Genomic DNA, 19,554 nt, shown 5'->3' on the forward strand with positions numbered 1-19,554 from the left:
GAGTCAAAAAGGAATTTTCATAGCTCTACCAGCCAAAACACCTGGATGAGTACGTTTGATAACTATTGCTGGTATGAATTAATTTGGCAGCAAATTAACAGTTCCACCAATGCTACAGCGACTTGATAGTTGACAGTGGACATAACCCTAAAATTGAAGTATACTTTCAATGGTAATTCTCGGCTATAGTCTATGGGCTTGCTGATTACAAGTTAAACCCGAAGGGCTTCATAATCTTTTGTTAAATTACGAAATTTATGTGGTGAGAGATGTTCCCAATGCACGCTGATGTGATCTTAGATAATTGTTCACTTGGGGAGCAGTAAAAGTGCAATCACAATTCACAAGCAGCATGCTTAAAGCTTATGACCTCTGCTTAATGGGATGCCCACCGGCCATAAGCTTGCCAAAGATATCAATGTCCAGGGATCTAACCAATGCAATTTCAGGCAAACGTTTAAAAGCAATAGAACGCTATGCCTAAGGCAAGGGCATACAGCAAAAAGTAAAATGACACTCTTAAATTAAAAATTAATAGCGTAGGGTGAGGATATTTATTTAAATATTCTCTCCCAGTACTCTACACTGGCATACAAAATCCCAGAAGATATCATCATCATTCTCAGACTGATGACACAGGACAAATGGAAAAGTCTTTTTTCTTTTTCTTATTAATTCTTCTTCCAGAATTACAACCACCGCCATCTTCTGTGCCAGGCGGTTGCAGTACTCGATAATTTTATTCCTTTGCTTTATGCTTTCTGTTTTGCTTGCTTCATCAACTGTATGAATTCACCAAAAGCTGCAATCAAAAAAAAAAAAAAGTTGCAATAAGAGTATCTCCAACCAAGAATGATGTCACAATATATCATTATGTAATATTGCAACTCCACAAAAATCCGATAAAGTGGTAACTTGTGAGAGTATGCTCACATTTGTGCATGTGAAGCAATCAAACATGTATGCCTACAATACTGACCCCACCCAAATATGATGATGCTTGGATGTCGAGTAATGCACTGCATCAGTGTGAATATAGAAAAAGTGTGCAACACAACGTCATTTTTCAAAACAAGAAAGTGTGCTAATGAAACACAATGTCATGGTGCTGTGTATGTGTGATCTATATGATTGTCTATACTGAGCGTGTGATAGGGGGAAGTAAAAGGTAAAGATTGATTTGTTACCAGGATCTGAATCATGAGGTCCAGGAGATGCTTCTGGGTGATACTGCAGAGACATAATATTTAAAGCAGGGAAAGCAAGACCAGCACAACTTCCATCATTCAGGTTGATATGAGTCACTTCAACACCCTCTGGAAGAGATGCAGGGTCAACTGCATAATTATGGTTCTGCAACACAGATTTTTGAACAGAACAAATGACAGTAAGCAGGAAGAAGACATTGATGTGCATATATCTTTAGATTAATATTAAACTTGACGCGATGTTTACAGTAATTACAAGGTTAGTGGCCCATCCACCCTATAAATTCAAATTAAATTCGGAGATTTTTAACAAATACAAATACATGCACAAGAAAATGATCATACCTGGGAACTTATCTCGACAGAGCCATTTCTAAGGTTGCGAACTGGGTGGTTTCCTCCATGATGGCCAAACTTCATTTTGAAGGTTTTACCACCTAATGCCTGCCCAAGCAATTGGTGACCCATGCAGATTCCATAAACAGGAACCTTTCCCAGAATTTCCTTCACTGTTTCAACAGCATAAGGAACGGCAGATGGATCTCCTGGGCCATTGCTAAAAAGAACTCCATCTGGATTCATCTCTAGTGTCTTTGAAGCTGGCCATGTTGAAGGGACAACTGTTATTTCACATCCGTAAGATGCCAAGCGCCTTAGTATGTTGTGCTTGATCCCAAAATCGTAAGCAACAACCTTCATTATAGAAATTCACAATCAGACAAATGAGGGTGAGAAATTCAAAGTCACAAGATTGTTTTCTTAGCATATCAAAATCTATGTTTTACTACTAACATGAAAATTTTCTCCATTTCCAGCACTATTCTTGAATTCCCAGTTATAATCTGTTTTATTAACCCATTTATACGGGGCCTTGCAGGACACACCACTAATCAAATCAACACCTGCAAAATTGCAAAAGAAAGATCAAGAGGTTTGATTTCTTAGAATGATTCCTCACAATCTTAATTAGATTCACCGAAGAAATATACAACAATCCGAATCAAACTAGTGCTTCTTAACCAGTGAACCAAATCTTACCAACAATATCCCATGTGCGGGACAGTTCCAACAGTTCCTCATCGGTTTTGGATTCTTCAGTGCTAAGAACACCTATAAGACTTCCATCTTCTCTTAATCTTCGAGTAATTGCTCTAGTATCCACATCATCTGTTATATAAGAGAAAAACATGAAAGAAATAGATTGGAGGTCAAAGTTACAGAATGAGGAGAAAAGATGTATGATAATCAGAGTATATTTAATGAATCCCATTGAAAGAAAAGCACATAAAAATACTAATAGAATCACTTACAGATTCCCATGATGTTCCTTTGTGCCAAGTAACTACCAAGGTTTTCCTTGCATCGCCAATTTGAGGTACTGGATAACATTTCATTGAAAATACCATTACAGCTCTTGTATGTTTCTAAAGCAGTATTAGAGAAATATCAGAGTATGCTTACCTGATACTTAAACTTCTAATCACTAAACCAGCGAGGAAGCATTGTGTTGATTCTTCATCATCTGGCATTGAAAGTGGGATTTAGATTATAAACACACTAGAAGATATTGGGTCTGCATAACTTGAACCGACAAAACCTACCAAAATTAACACCAGTATTCCCAATGTGTGGGTTTGTCATCAAGACAAACTGGCCAGAATAACTAGGGTCCGTAAGGATTTCTTGATACCTACAGAAACAAACTCAAAATCAGAGCCTACACAGCTTATGGTCTATAACACAGCAAATGTCACTCCATGAATAACACATACAAGTGCTATCAATTACTGTAATGAAAACACAAATAGAGTTGATAAGATATATCAGTGAACAAAACAAAATCCTAATGTCTGTGTACAAGAGAGAAATAGGGTGGGGGGGGGGGGGGGGCTCTCCAATATTGTCTAAAATCCATCTATCTTAACCATTAATTACTTCAATTGATTAACATCTTCCTAGAAAAACTACCATTAATGTAGTGTTTTTCTTCAATCCAAGACGGTGGGGGAATGGTATTTCATTTTTGCAACTTTGTCATTTCTACAAATGGATATTGTCAGCATCAAACTTTGGTCCAACAACAATTTTTTTAATTAATTGAATGTATAGAACCACAAGTGTGAAAATTATCTTTAACTCATCAGTGTCATCATTTGCATTCATTGATTGTCTAACACTCCAAAATCTATTCATACCAACTACCACTGTTATTATGGCATTTATAATCACTAAAGATCACTTTGCTTTTTAATAGTAACAAGCAATTAATTACTAAGGAGCCATTAATAAATGGCTGAAGTGGCAGAATTGAATGAATGTGTCTCTTAATGAATACTAGTACCTCTCATCATTGTTTTTCAGATTTCATGAGTTTTGAGGCACAAAAAACCAAAAAGCAACATTCAACTTTATATACAAGGAGCCAAAGGTGAATGTTGTTCAGCCACATTAACGCCTCTCACCTGAAGCATCTTTTTTGTAGCTTTGGCACAGCTTTCTGTGTACTTCATTCCAAGTATTAACCAAATGTTGCTTGATTCTTTCCAACTCCTATTGCTAAACAGCTTAACTAAGTCTAAGCCCTCCCAAATGGACCCTAAGTGGGTTATGTGAATGTCATGATCTGTTGACTATAGAACAAAGAGGAGAGGAGAAAGGGAAGAAGGAGAACCATAGAACAAAGAGGAGAGGAGAAAGGGAAGAAGGAGAACCATAGAACAAAGAGGAGAGGAGAAAGGGCAAGTATCCCCAAAGGCCCTGCACAAGCAGTTTGGACATAAAACAAAGCATTAGAGAATAACATTACCACAATGGACATAAAAAACATTGAGCAACATACTAGAAAATACTACTATCACTTTACACAAATTCTTCAAGAAACAAACATAGCATGCAAAGTCCTCCTTTCAGTCCAAGGACCCAACTAACAGCATTTTTTTATTGTTTCCTTTGCCCAAAAGAAGAGGAAAATAACAGTGTTTAAAGGTCAGAGCAAATTGGTGACTACCTTAATTGCAGGCATTGAAATAAAAATTATTCATTGGATCAAAAAAACAAATTTCCCAATGACTTTACTGTGGATGAATTCTTTAGAGGTTGGGGAGTAATAGCATCTTCCTCAATACAGAAACCAACAGTGCAGGAGTGGATCCCTTCTAGTAACAACAGAATTAAAATGAATTTTGATGGCAGCTCCTTTGGAAACCAAGTCCCATGGGCATAGGAGTCTTAAGCAGTGTTTTAAAAGGTGTGGGAGGCGTACGCCTGGAGGCAAGGCGCTCCCAAAATGCCCTGAGGTGTATGCCAGAGGCGCTGACACCTCTGAGGCATACGCCTCACGCTTTTTTCATGAGGCGTGCTAGAGGCATACGCCTCATGCACACCTCATATAAAAAGAAAAAGAAAAGATAAAAAGAAAATGGAAAGGAAAAGAAAGAAAGGAAAAGAAAAGAAAGGGAAGGGAAGGGAAAGAAAAAAAAAGAGAAGAAAAAAAAGCGAAAAGAAAAGGGAAGGGAAGAAAGATAAGGGGAAAGAAAGTGGCCTGTGGGCACCTTCGGCTGTGGGGCTTTGCCTAGGAGTGTCAATCGACCGGTTTTGGATTGGATCCAATCCGATCCAAACCTTTTTTATCAATAATCCGATCCAAACCTTATCAAATCGGATTTGGACAGACCATTATAATTATTGGATTTTGACAATCCAAAATAAATTGGTTCATATTCTTATTGGTCTGAATTGGATCTAAACCAAATTTCCAATAATCCGATCATGAGGCCAAAACCTTGTCCAATTTGAAATCAATCTAAACTGAAGCCAACATAAAATCACTTTTATGAAGGTACTTTTACGAAAGCACTTTTATGAAAACACTTTCACAAAAGCACTTTTATAAAAGTAATTTTATCAAAAGTACTTTTACAGAAGCAGTTTTATGAAAGCACTTTTACAAAAGTACTTTTACAAAAGCAGTTTTGTAAAAGTACTTTACACGAAATCACTTTTATGGAGGCACTTTTGTAAAAGTACTTTTGCACAAAAGCACTTTTATTTAAGTACTTTTATGAAAGAACTTTTACGAAAGCACATTTACAAAAGAACTTTAACGAAAGTACTTTATAAAAGCACTTCTACAAAAGCACTTTTATGAAAGTACTTTTACGAAAGCACTTCTACAAAAGTACTTTTATAAAAGCACTTCTATGAAAGTACTTTTATAAAAGCACTTCTATGGAAGTACTTTTACGAAGTACTTTCATTAAAGTGCTTTTGTAAAAGTACTTTTTATCAAACCACTTTTACAGAAGTGCTTTTTCAATGCCAAAAGTGCTTTTATATAATTTTTTATACTTCATTTGGTTTGGATTGGATCCAATCCAGTCCATTTACATTTTAATGGATTGGATTTGGACTGGATTGGGTCCAGTCCATTTATAAGTTGATTCACATTGGACTGGACCAGGTTGGGCCAAATCCAATCCAATTGACACCTCTAGCTTTGCCCCCCAGACCCCCCCGGCCCCCTTTTCAACTAGTGTTATGCTTCTTGACCCCCGTCCTCTTAAGAAGGCTTATGCCTACTTGTGTTTGGGAGGCTTACACTTCTTATGTTCTGCACGCCTAACGCCTCTAGGGAGTGGAATGCCTCGCATCACACCTCCGCGTTTTAAAACATTGGTCTTAAGAGATGGTAAGGGTGTAGTATTGGCTTCATCTTCTGGCCGAATTGGGATAAATTCCTTATCAACAAACTCTCTGCCCTCCTGCAAGGATTAAAGCTTGCAAAAACATTTTTATTGGTTACCTAATTATTAGCATTGGCAGAATAATATTCCGGTTATGTCTACAAAATCCAAGTACTTCAAAACCTTGTCTGGGTTAAGCTTTTACTTTCTCAGACCTTATTAATTACCAGAACATTTTTCTGGTAATAAATAAAAAAGAAAATTTGATTTATATTATTATAAAGCAGATACTTGCCCCGGGTTCTATGCAAGTCATAAAAGTCAAACCCAAATACCATATATCATTTACAGTAAATACTTATGTTGAAATAATGTACTTTGTTACTAGCAGTATGTTGTTTCTAGTAGTCAACTACTAGACGAAGACTGTTCCTAGTAGTCAACTACCAGAGACTGTTGTATTTTTCCCTCTTTTATTTTGTCACCCTAATATAAATAGAAATGCTGGCGCCGCCAGCCCTGACTTTTTTACTCCAAATCTTCTCTTCTCTCTTCTATTCAGCAACTTTTCTACCAAGAAAACATGGTATCAGAACAGGTCTGATAATCCAAAAGAACAGAACAGATCAGACAGGTTTGAGAGTCCTCTTTGGCCTTTTTTTTCTTCCTTGTTCTTGGTCGTGCACCAAGAAAAAACCTGCAACAGGTTCGTACAACTTATGTGAAGGGTTTAGACCCTATTTTTTATTTTCTGTGGATCGTGTGGTCCTTTCTTGGAGCATATCTATAGGTCAGGAAATACCTTTGCTCGCTGTAACAGCAGTTAGGTGTTTCTTGATGGACGCAGGTCCAGTTTTTATTTCAGAAGTGATTGTGGTGATTACTTTATTGCTATCTGAAGCTGTATATTTCTTCCCAGAAATTGTACTGTGCCCGAACTGAAGAAAATTATCAGTTCTTTGTTCCCCCTTAGTGCTGGACTGTGTGTTTGAAGTTTATCCTGTTCAAATGGAGATTGCTATCCCACCCATTTACATTTGATCCATATTTGCTTGAGATGACAGCTATCCAAAGAGCATTGGGTTCTTTAGGGAACCTCCACAGCCATTTACCTAAGAGAGAAGAATTTTTTTCTTTTAAGTGCCCAATTCCCAAACCACCTTCCTCTTTAGGCTTGCAAACTTGTTTCCAACTGATTAAGTGACTTCACTTTTCCCCACATCCTTCCCAAAGAAAGTTCCTCTGAAGCTTCTCAATCTGATTTCTGGTTTTGGTTGGAATTTGGAAGATTGAAAGGAAGTAGACTGGCGCATTTGCTAAGGAGGCCTTCAAGAGAGTAAGCCTTCCCCATTTTGAGAGATATCACTTCTTCCAAGATGAAAGTTTCTTCTCACATTTCTCCACCACTGGTCTCCAGAAATTGAGAGATTTTGGATTCCCTCCAAGAGGCATCCCTAGATATGAGATAGGAAGACTCTTCTCTTTACACCCCAACAAAGATTTGAAACTCTCCAGAAATTCCACTTCCACTGAGTTAAGAGCTACTATAGAACTTTTGCAAAAGTTAAACCCTCAAACCAGTGATAAGTTCGGAACATTCAATTATCCTTTTAGTGTTTGTGATGTTGGTTATGGAGGCATCCAAGAACAAAATTATGTCATCAGCAAACTGTAAGTGTGAAATGTAAATCTTGTCCCTTCCCACTTTGAATCCTTTCACCAAGTTAAGGAACATAGCCTTATTGAAGAGGTAATTAAAGATGTCCATTACTATAGTAGTGAATAAAAAGGGGGAGAGCGGGCAACCTTGTCTGAGACCCCTACTAGCCTTAAAGTAGCCATTTGCTTCTCCACTTATCAACACAGAAAACAAAGAAGAACCAATGAAATCCTTAATCCACCTGATCCATTTTCTCCCAAAACCTCTCATCTTCAAGCAACTTAAATACAGTCTCAATCCACTTTATCATACGCCTTTTCTAGATCTAATTTCACTAGGACCCCCGGGTTCCCAGAGGATTTTCTGTCTTCCACACACTCGTTTGCAATTAGAATGATGTCCACAATCTGTCTCCCTTTTACAAAAGCAAACTGGTTTGGGGAAATTAGATCTTCAAGGACTTCTTTAAGTCTTTTAGCCAAGACCTTCCTTCTTTCAGCCGTTTCACTCTTGATCTTTGTCTCCAGTAAATTTCTTCTCTTCTGATCAGTTGTTCTCAATCCTTTCTCAAATCTGCTCTTCTACTTTTGTTTAAAGCATCAAGGGTCCCATTTTGTTATCTGCTGTCAAACTCCTCTAACTCCAAAAGAACTCTTTTCTTCTCTTCTTCAACAGCTTTAAATTCCTCTCTCCCCCAAACTTTCAGGTTTCTCTTTAGAGCTCTTAATTTCTGTAGAAGCCTGAAACCTACCCAACCCTCTAGGCCTCTACTTTGCAATCTTCCCATCATTCTGCAACTTTTTTACTGAAATCTTTGTGAGATAACTAGAAATTTTCCAGTCTAAAAGGGGTCTTTCTTTCAATAATTCTTTCATTGTTCAGCAAAATAGGCCAGTGATCTGAAGTACATCTTGGGCGAAGTTCTTGGCAAAGGTTGGGATATGGGCCAATGCAAAGTATACCTCACCAAGGACTCCAACCTTGTTAGTTAGCATGTAGATAAGTGTAGTGCCCATTGTTTACCTATGAGAAAACTGCAATAAAAGAGTTAAAGCGGAGAGAAAAAACTGATTGAGGCACTAGGTCTATTGTTGCCTAGGGTTCTAATGGTAAAGCAAGCTGCATGTTGAGAACCCAATCACTAAGGAGAAAAAAAAAACCTTAGAAAAACTCTAGAAGATGCATACAAAGTTCAAAATATAAAACAATCTATTACCTTAGTTCATTAGGCACCCAACCACTCATATGGATACTGATACTGATTTCTTTTTGAAAGAAAAGATAACAGATGTCATTACAATAAAAAAAAGGGGAGGGATGTACATGAGAAGATGCACAAAGCCTTGTCATCAAAAATACAAAAGACAAACCCATGACATTGGCAAAGTATGATCACTATACAAAAAATCCCTTCCCAGCCCAGATTTAGCTAGATTATCAGCCACATGATTTAATTTTCTAGGAATCCATTTGAAGCTGCACTGTAAGCAAGAGGCCAGCTCCCTGATTTCTAACAGAAAATGAGATAGCTTCCATGGGTCCATAGTCTGTCCTGAAGCCCAGTTCATGGCATTCCTCAAATCTCCTTCAACTGCAATGAAAAAGAGCTGATGAGACTTGGCAATTCTGAGGCACTCCAGGAGGGCCCTAGCCTCTGCTTCAAACGCATCAGCCACCTTTGCAGGACCACTAAAGGCCCAAGTCACATCTCCATTTAATCTTTGGATCAAACCTCCTATTCCAGCATTTGGGCTGTTCTCTTCAGACCTCCTAAAGCTACCATCAAAATTCAGAATGAGCTCACAATCTTGTCTTGGGGTGATTTTTAGAGGCGGCTGAGGGTGAAAGGGAGAGGTTGACAGAAGGGCTGGCCAATCTCTTTGTATGTCATTCCAATGGATACCGATACTGATGTAGGATATATGAATATGACTATTCAATCCAAAGATACTCATTACGGATTTATTTTTGCTTTCTTATGCTATTTATCTTTTCCAATAATGAGATTTGAGATATCTCAACTTCAATGGAATTTTAGTCACCAGAATAACTTCTAATACTCACGAAGATATGAGTCATATAATGTTGGTCACACTTATCCAGTCTTGGGAAGGGTGAACTGGACATGGACCTGACCCTTGACATTTGTTTTGTGTACAGTGACCACTCAGACTCAAACCCACATTTTAACTCTTGTCATGTACTCAAGAATGAGACACATACAAATGGTTCATGGCTATTTTGATCAGAAACAGAAAATCAATTTGATTAAAGAAGAAATGGGAAATACATCATATAGATACAATATCCTCAACAATAACAGGACCCAAACCCATGCCTCAAATCAAGCATAATACATATAATAGTTAGACAATTCAGGTGTGAGAGGAGGGGGTCTATCCACACGTCTTCTAGGAACGAGTATTTTTTAAAAGACTTAAGTGCCCTTTTTGGCATTATGCCCTGATGGTGAAAGTAGTTAGCCCTCAGGCACTGTAAAGAGCACCAAGCAGGGCTTTTATGCCTCTTTTGCAAATTTCAATTTTTATGCACATACTTGATGAAACCTTTTGCTGGTCACTAATCAAAGAAAGAGGTAGGATTTTTTCACTTAAAATATGAACAACTCTTCACCCAAATTCTCCACTAAATAGCAAGATTATAGATTTTAATAGCAACATTACACCTCCCAAATGAGCCAATTTTACTATTAACTAAGTCCCTAACTTCTTTAGAAAACATTGAACAAAGTTCCAAATTCCAAAATACTAAAGAAACTTAACCAAATAGTTGTAACCCTTACATATTCAACATAGATTTTTATCAGTGAATTCAATTCAACACAGAGATCAACAGTCACTTTCCCACTTCTCCATGATGATGCAGATGCGAAGGAAGAGGGTTTGCTGGTTTACTTTATTTTTCTTCTTTTAAGAATATCTTTTTATCAGCATTCTTCTTTTTAAGTATGTTAAATTAAAAGAATTTATCCTATTGACTTTACCAGCCAGGAAAATGCTTGGCCATAAGAACATGGAGTAGATAGGTTCAAGACCAAAGTCTAGAATTGACAAAATTGGGGAAAAAAGTCACACATATTCCGACAAAATACTGGAGAGAATTGAGAACCCTGAATGGGCCTATATATGGTTTTGTGGGCACTGAACTTTCAAAAATTAGTTACAGGTGAAAAAAGACCATTCATAGACAGGAAACCTGCAAAGAGGAATGCTAACCCTCCTCCTAAGAATAAACTAGAGCTGTACTCTGACTACTGCTTTTACATTTGTCCATATAAGGTGATATAATCACCAAATTGCCCTGATGCGAAAAGAAACAAACAACCTTGACATTGACACATGTAAATGCAATGGTGAGAGTTAGATCTCTAAGCATACTTGCAACAGTATAATTAGCATCCTCAACCTACTAAACAATAGATCTAGGGAAGTGAGTCAGAAGAATTAATTATGCCAATGATTGCTAAAAAATTACATGCTTTCCATTTAGTCAAAAAATTCATTTTGAACCAAAGATCCCTTTAAGAAGTGAAAATACAAGGAAAAAGTAGAAGGAAGGCATTCTACCCTGTCAGAGATGTATTGAAAACCACCTCCCCAACTTGGGTTCCTGAAGCACCAAATGACTTCGCTCTCCATATGGAACCATCTTCAAGTACAAGTCTCGCATCTGCTACCTTCCATGGTCTTTCCCCCAAGCCTGCATTAGGATTTAAAAGTTTAGCAACTTGACTTTAACAGATTATGACGATTAATATATATTTGAGTAGGAAGTACAAATTGAGAAAATGTAGAATTTCCCATATGTAGAGAGTGGAGAAATAACTTAAAACAGGACTGTCATGTTTTTTAGCATATGAATTTTCATTTCTAATTGGAATCCCTTAAACAATTAAGATCTGTTTAATTACAGCCTAAATTCAATAAGTAAAAAAGAAAAGGAAAGAAGCGCCCTCAGCACATTTATACATGTCAATGGACTCAGCACCCAGCACATGCCATTAGAAGGGCTAGGAATTCTGCATCAACTCCTCATTCAATGATATAACAATACAATAAATTCTTCAGCAAATAGTTCTATATGTCTTTGAGCATTTATTAAATTGGACGTTCAGGAGTGAGCATCACATTATTAGGTCAAATTCTGATACCGGAGAGCTTCCTTGGTGAACCTATTGCATGGTAAGTCCTAATATTCCTGAAAACGTGCTTATCACATTGGCATAGTGCTTGATGATGCTTGACCCTCTAGCCCTGACGTGAGGGTTTCGTAACAGCAATTACATATAAATGCAAACCAAAGGACTGGCCTTTACTCTCCCAACTTCCCATTGCGCTCACACACACAGACATACACCCATGCCACAAGAAGCCAACCTACACAGCAATTACGACAGCTCAATGGTAGGACACTTGACACTTCATTAATGGAGGAACGTGACCACAAACCATACCGACCTATGGACATTAACCTTTTCATAACTTGAGTAGCTGAGAAGGAAAAGATTAGTCGAGAAAAAACAAGAACTTTAAGGGGCAACCAGAAATACCCAAGCTGTTCAAAACAGCATTCATGCATGCATCAAATCTCTGACCCAACGTCTCTCTCTCTCTCTCTCTCTCTCTCGCTCTCGCTCTCGCTCTCGCTCTCTCTCGCTTGCTATCCCACATATCTCAAACAGAATACGAAATAATCAAATAATACCAAGCTCGAAGATTTATAGACAAAACTATAACGATTAGAAAAGGAATAAATTAAACAAAAGAAAAATGAGGTTGCAGAAGTAAACTTACCAACAGCAGCACCATCGGGTGAGACAGAAACGGAGCAACTAACAGCAAAAAACCGAGCTTTTACAGGATTTAGGGATGACTCAGGAGAGCAACGAAATGGATTCCTCGCTACAAAATTCATGGCATAGATGGCCATCTCTCTCTCTCACACTCTCGAACGAAATATCAAGCAAACCCTCCCTTCTACCAAAACAATTCAAACCCTAGGTTTAAGGAACAGTTACCGCATATCCGCTGAAACCTGACTTCAAATTTTTTATTCCTTCTTGAAACGATAAAATCATAAAATGGAGTGCACGGGCATGGGCGGCGACGCGCGACCCCAGTAGGGTGATCCGGAGTCGATCCGGTCACCGGTCTCGCTACTGTGGGATCGGTTTGAGGCGCCAGTGTGAGGAGCAGATCCGATTTCGCTACTTCGACGGGTATTCTCCTACAAAAATAAATTTAATATCAGTCCCACGAATCAGATATTGTACTGATAAGAACATATCAAGTGTGGTGTGGTGACTTCGAATTTAACGAACGGATTTATGAGACAAATCTCCCTTTTGAGTTCCACCGTATCCAAACGCTTATCATGGATTTGTCTCGCACTTTGGATGTCCGATTTGGGCTTTCTCCCACGGTCGGGTTGGATCGTGTCGAGGCGGCCTCACATGACCAAACCAACCTGTTCATGGTCTAAGCCGGGCTTTTCCTTTTTTATGAAGGCTAAATTTCTTAAACTATTCTTATTGTTTAGCTAATTGATTAATTGTATTTTTAGCGTTTAACTATTGTTTTGCACCACCCCTATTGTTTCTGACAATTGACTAACTCTACCCTTGTCGTTAATGTTCCATCGAAATCCATACACACGTGACACCACGTGATGTATAATTCTTCTTTAAAACCCAATTTTGCCCTTCGTCCCTCTCTCTTCTTCTTCACTGTCCCTCTCCTCGGCAGCAGCTATAGCAAACCACTCCCCAATGGACTTAGGTGGTTGTTCAATCATTGTTTTGGTCTCAGGTAAGGGGTTTCTTTTGCTTTCTCCCCACCCTTAGACACCATTCACATTCGTTGGAAAGTAAAGTAATCGACCCTTTGTCCCCAAATCCTATCTCCTTGCAGGTTTTTTGTTTCCCGTACTAGTAGCTTCAGTGGGCATAAACTATGGCCAGACATTTCTTCAAAGATTGACCATCAAGGATTTTTCTAGCATCAAGTCCTTTCTAGAGGAGGTGGAGGATTGGCAATTGTTTACAACTATGCTCTGCAATTTTCAGAGAGACTGGAAGCTTTGAAGCAAGTACAAAGGAACGGAGGGAGAAGGAGAGAGAGAGAATGGGAGTTGTGCCCGTTGTTGTCGCACTACGAGCCGCTACATGACTGGGGCAAGAGGGAGAGAGAGAGCCGCTGGAATCCTTGAAGAAATGTCGATAACCACTGCAACGGTTCATAAAATGGTTAAGAAGCACATATGAAAGCACGACGATTGTAGATGGTTAATGACGATTAAGTGATTGTTACCGTTAACATTTACAGATGTATTGGAGTCAAACGGTTGCCGATCTAAAGTGGGATTGCTGGAATCCCACTTCGGTGCAAACGAAATCCCATAGGGGTACACTTAGTCGGTGCAAACAAAATCCCATAGGGGTACACTTGACGAACATGGGATCCCCTCTTTTCAAAGAGAGAAGATCGGCTTGACGGATTCAATGAAGGCCAATCTAGGATGGTGCTCAAAAGTTGCAGCAACTGTCATAACCTACGACAATGATGGTGCTTGGTCTCTGTTTTTTGTGTGCTAAACAAGGGACAAAAAGGTAAATTTAGATATAGTATTAAGTATAAATTAAAGGGTAAAATAGACACTTTAACCTTTTCGTCCATATTTAACGATGCTCATAAGACTTAGTCAAATGTCAGAAACAGTAAGGGTAGCGTTAGACAATTTTCAAACAATAAGGGTACACCTAATCAATTCGCTAAACCATAGTTTAAGAAATTTACCCTTTTATAAATAGGAAATTACAAGGCCCGAGCTTGAGACAAACATTTTACATTATATTAATTATATATTATTAATAATATATTATATATTTTATAATATTCTCTATATATATATATAATATTATCAAGTCGAGCTCAGGTTCGAACTGGACTTATTTGAGAAAGCCTAAGCCCGGTCCGTATAGACTTAAAAATTTTGTCCAAGCCCAATTTATAACAGGTCAGGCTGAGCCAACCCGTCAAGGTACTCGGCATATGAACAGGTCCAAGCCCAAGCGGGTTCAATTACTCACCTCATCGTAATGTAACTCTGCCTATGCTCGTTAACAAAGCCTTTAATCTCCGTGCTTCAATTAAGCTCCCGTCCTATCTCTTGTTTGGATGGGACTAGAAAGTGATTCCTACAAATCAGCTTTAATTGCTTCTTGAAGTTAATACTCCTAGGAAATATTCCACTCACCCTAATCATGAAATGATCAATCATTTAAAAAGTTAAGAGGCTGAGTACTCTAAATGTGAAAACATAATCAGAATAAAGTGGAAGTAGAACATTAGGATCAATTGCCAACAAATTGAAAAATGTAAGACTAAACTAAAAGAGTGAAATAAAAACCCTTTTGAGTTTATAAATGAAAAATTACGGTCATGTTTGGTTCAATTCTCATTCTTTTTCATTATTACCTAAGATGAAATTTTAAAATGAAAAAATGGGTAAAAATAGGTATAGTGAGAAAATATTGTCATGAACCAAAAACTTTTTTCCTAAAAATGAATTTGTTTTAGACTAACAAGTGTCCCATGTTACTCATTTTCATTCTTAAAAAAAAAAAAAAAAAATTGTGCCGGTATTCACAAACCGCCAACCTAGGTATCCAATAGTCAATGTTAACCAATTGGCACAGATGTTTTGTAAAAGTGCTTTTGTAAAAGTACTTCCATAAAAGTATTTTTGTAAAAGTGCTTTTGTAAAAGTATTTTTATAAAAGTACTTTCATAAAAGTATTTTTATAAAAGTACTTTTGTAAAAGCGTTTTCGTAAAAGTACTTCTATAAAAGTGCTTTTATAAAAATATTTCCATAAAAGTGTTTTTGTAAAAGTACAAAGTGCTTTTATAAAAGTACTTTCGTAAAAATGCTTTAGTAAATTACTTTTATAAAAGTATTACTTCCGTAAAAGGGTTAGGTCAAGTTTTTTTTTTTTTTTTGCCCAGGCCCAACTTATAGTCCAAAAACTCAAGTCAACCCACACAAACTTGGATTGAGCTAGGTTGGGCCCAGCCAAATTGCACCCCTAGGCACAAGTAATAGTAAATGTTATAAATACCAACTCTGATAAATGTAATATTATAAATGCTGACTCCAATAAATGTAATTGGGTTGAAGGTTGTACAAGGATAGAATATACTTGCTTAGAATGTTTTTTATACATGTGTGTTGTGTAAAATTGTAAATAGAAAACATAACAAAATAGCTCATGAGCTAGCCCAGAAGGTATGTAGGAGGGGTATAGATTTAGCTTTTCGGTTACCTCTTAATGGTCTAGATGTATATATTTTTATGAAGCTAATATAATAGAAAGAAATAATCTTCATTTACAGAAGGCTAATATAATTGAAATGGCATGTTGGAGTTAATGAGGCAGCCAAGGTGCCTTGAGGATTGGTTGCAAATAAAAAGCACAATTAAAAGGGTAAACAAAGGGGAATAAGATTTCTTGGCATGTATTAAATTAACAAATGCGTCCTCGAGCACATAGGATTTCCTACCCACACTATCCGTCCGTCGTGAATTGTAATCACACGTCGTCATCTTGAATTGTGAGATGTGTGGCAGCAATTCATGATGAGTAAAAAAAATAAGCAGGAAATTTGGGCTCATCCCCGAGGTTGGCTATCTCTGAACAACCTCATATGGCCAAATGAAGATTTTGAGCTGGGAGTACCTAAGGTACTGACTCTCCCTTAACAGTTCAGAGTTGGGATCTCATACCAACAAAACATGTTGCAATACCCTACAAATTTGATCTGACATCACACATTGAGACCCACCATAAAAGTGGGACCTACCATGCATGAGATGTGTGGTACTGGATGATGTGATGGAGTATTTTCATGGCAGCTGATTCAGACTCAATGTTTCAAGTTTAGAGAGAGGCCATAAAGCCCAATTAGAAATAAAGAGGCAAAAAGTATTATTCCCAATCAACTAACCAATGATCAGAGGCTTACATTTTAGCTAATCCACATGCATGGACTCCATTTGGTTCACAGTTGGAATAGGAATCTATTCCCGTATTATGTTTGGTTCAGACAAGAACCAGAATGGGAATTGGAATCAGTTAGAATGGGCCGGATTTCATTCCCAAGGGAGGGGGAGGGATGGTAATTCCTTTGAATAAGGGAATGCCATTCCACGATGAATGGGAATAGGACTTTGATTTTAGATCAGGGATCGATGTATTTCATTCCCAAGAAAGGAATATAAGAAACTAAATTTATTTTTAATAAAAATACCAAGCAATCAAGCATGAAATGGAGAGGCTCTCATTAATGTTTTCAACCCACCGTTGACCCGAACACTCAAACTATCTGAATTGTCAATCACCCACAACACTGGATTCAATTTAGCTAAAACCCATGATTTGATTAAAATCCGTTGACTTGGTTAAAATTGTCTGACCCAAGTGGTTTAACCGTTGACTCATTCTACCTAGTCACCAAATCACAAGTTGTACACTCAATGCATATGCAAACTTTGAGAAGCCATAACTTTGTGCTCGAATGTCCAATGAGATTTTTTTTTATTTTATTTTAGGTAACATTTTGAGATCTATGCATCCAAAGGTGCCTTGCCTCGTAATTTTTGTGAAAACCCTTTTTTGACATAAAATTGCAAAATTTAACATTTTTTACAAATAAAAAATAAAAAACTTAATTAAAAAGTATTAATTAAATATAAAATAATGCATAAAACATAAGAGAAAATCTATGATGCTGGATAGATTTTCTACTACTATCATATATAACCTTCAGTTCGATATTTAAAACACCGGCTCCCATGTATGATGGGACAATACATATCACGCTTACATGAAAAAAAAAGAAAAAATCAAACTCTAATCCGCTATATGAAGAAGAAACCATTAACTTGATCCACGGGTTACATTTTTTGTATTATTTTATTTGTAAATTATTTTACAATAATGACATCATATCCATCTATTGTGTAGCGTCATTTATAAGATGTACAATAAAACATATTTCAAAGCATAGATTTTCTTATAAATTAACAAATAATTAATTAATTAATTAATTTGTTGTGCATGTAATCATTCCTTGCATTATTTTACTTTTTAAGTATTATATAATAATGACATTATTCAAGAGAGCAACGGTTTGTGTGATAAATTTGTTTATTTGAATAAGTACTTAAAACCAAACAACCACTTAATTACTTGCCATGATTGAGTCCACCTTTCATGATTAGACCTTAGGGACCTGTTTGTTTGGGAAAAGTTTGTTGCGGGGAGGGGGGAGTTGGCCAACTTTTTCATGCTCTTTTACCAGTGAAGTGTAGGTCTCATGTATAGGCTGAAGCTTTGTTTTATGAAGCATCTAGAAGATCTCGCTATGCGATCTGAAGTTCCATGCCTTTCGTATAACACCTCAGTGGATGAGACGGCCACATCTGTACTCTTGGATGGATGAGAATATTCGGTCAGTCCCTCTTTTCTAAAGGAGAGAAAGATTCCCTACTTAGAAATTAATTTTCTGAGTACTGCTTACTCGGAAAGCTCTGCCTACTGTCTACCTGATCAGGACAATATTGACTTCCTGTTCAGGTCTGCGTGTGACGATTGGTTGGTTGGTGCCGTGAACGCCCTCTCTAGCCTCGGCTCTCCTCTCACTGGGTGAGTTTCTCATCATTTCTCAGGAAAGTTATTGACTTCCTGTTCCGGTCTGCGTGTGACGATTGGTTGGTTGGTGCCCTGAACGCCCTCTCGAGTCTCGGCTCTCCTATCACTGGGTGAGTTCCTCATCATTTCTCAGGAAAGTTCGCCGTTCCTCATTCCTGCGGCCTGCAAATATTAAGAAGCGATACATGGAGCTTCTGATCTGATCGAGGCAGGCTTCTGCTTCTGCTTCTGGGTATTGAGAATGGATACTCCTCAGACCAACGACTCTACCCCAAAGCATTCGTTTTTCAGGATGCCTTCGGTTTTGAAGAAGTTTTGTAATGTTCTCGACAGAGACTACTCTCACGAAACTCGGAATGTGTTGTTGGTGGTGTCAGCGCTGATTGCTGCCGTCACATTCCAAGCCGGAGTCAACCCTCCCGGAGGTGTTTGGCAGGATGACGACGGTCACCACAAGGCAGGAAGGTCCATCTATGCTGCTCATCCCGTTGCCTTCTCTCTGTTCCTGTTCTATAACACGTTGGGTCTCTCTGCGCTCATCAGCATCATTGCCTATCTCACTTACGGATTCCCTCTATACATGGAAGCGAATAATGAAGTAATCAGTAGAAATGGAATATTCAATTTTTCCCTGAATCGCTTGGGAAAATTGCTGAGGAGTACCCTGAACTTTGGGGGTTACGTTGTGGTTTCTTGATTTTTGTCTTTTAGTGCCTAGTCCACGGACGTTAATAGAATAACCTTGTTAGTTCAAGTTTCCAACAATATAAACGAAGTTGGAAACTTGGAATAGCTCTTCCCTCTTAAAGCTCTCTCTCTCCCAATTATTTCAACGAACAAATTCTTAGAGATTGCCGCTAAAGTAGGAGGATGAACCAGTAGGTTGCATTCACTTGTAACATTGGTAATCTATATATATCTATACTATACTACTATAAAGCAATTAGGTCCTACGTTAGTATCCCTTTCCTTTTATCTTCTCTCCTTCTATTTTACTCCTTTCCAATTTTCTCATTCTCTCCCTCTCTCTCTCTCCTTACTAGGGATTCCCATTAGTCCACATGGCAAGGTAGAGTTAAAATTTATTATTCATAGAAACCTGAGTTGGGAAATTGGGGTCATTGAGATTTGGAGGAGAAACTCTGAGGCGTGTTTGAAGATATTGCCTTTAGAATGTTATTTGCCTCTACTTAGTTCCACTGAGTTTACTGTTGGGTTATAAGAAAATCCGTTCCCAAGATACAATAGAGTCTTGGGCAAGAATCTGTAACCA

At 37.8% G+C, this 19,554-nt stretch overlaps 2 protein-coding genes across 5 annotated transcripts; one reads left to right on the plus strand and one right to left on the minus strand.

Annotated features, from left to right (window-relative positions):
• Positions 1-494: 494 nt before the first annotated feature.
• Positions 495-13,795, minus strand: CARA (carbamoyl phosphate synthetase A). 4 transcript variants are annotated; one of them, XM_088955599.1, is made up of 12 exons: positions 12,876-13,039; positions 12,365-12,797; positions 11,138-11,270; positions 2,810-2,898; positions 2,670-2,730; positions 2,519-2,586; positions 2,247-2,375; positions 2,001-2,110; positions 1,554-1,901; positions 1,188-1,353; positions 934-1,019; positions 495-802 (listed from the first exon to the last, which is right to left on the minus strand). In XM_088955599.1, the coding sequence occupies exons 2-11, from the start codon at positions 12,498-12,500 to the stop codon at positions 967-969; spliced, it is 1,293 nt and encodes a 430-aa protein (XP_088811725.1). In that variant the 5' UTR covers positions 12,501-12,797; positions 12,876-13,039; the 3' UTR covers positions 495-802; positions 934-966. The 4 variants fall into 4 exon arrangements, with proteins under 4 accessions (XP_088811725.1, XP_088811726.1, XP_088811727.1 ...); XM_088955600.1 differs by lacking the exon at positions 934-1,019 and having other exon boundaries at positions 12,876-13,795; XM_088955601.1 differs by lacking the exon at positions 934-1,019 and having other exon boundaries at positions 12,892-12,963.
• A 4,727-nt stretch (positions 13,796-18,522) lies between these two features.
• Positions 18,523-18,978, plus strand: LOC148846471 (uncharacterized). Its single transcript, XM_088955975.1, has one exon. It carries the CDS (start codon positions 18,523-18,525, stop codon positions 18,976-18,978), a length of 456 nt encoding a protein of 151 aa, XP_088812101.1.
• Positions 18,979-19,554: the final 576 nt, after the last annotated feature.

This window comes from Nelumbo lutea, chromosome 7 (genome assembly GCF_056320005.1).
Source record: "Nelumbo lutea isolate HS-2025 chromosome 7, American lotus-T2T, whole genome shotgun sequence".
Lineage (NCBI taxonomy): Eukaryota > Viridiplantae > Streptophyta > Magnoliopsida > Proteales > Nelumbonaceae > Nelumbo > Nelumbo lutea.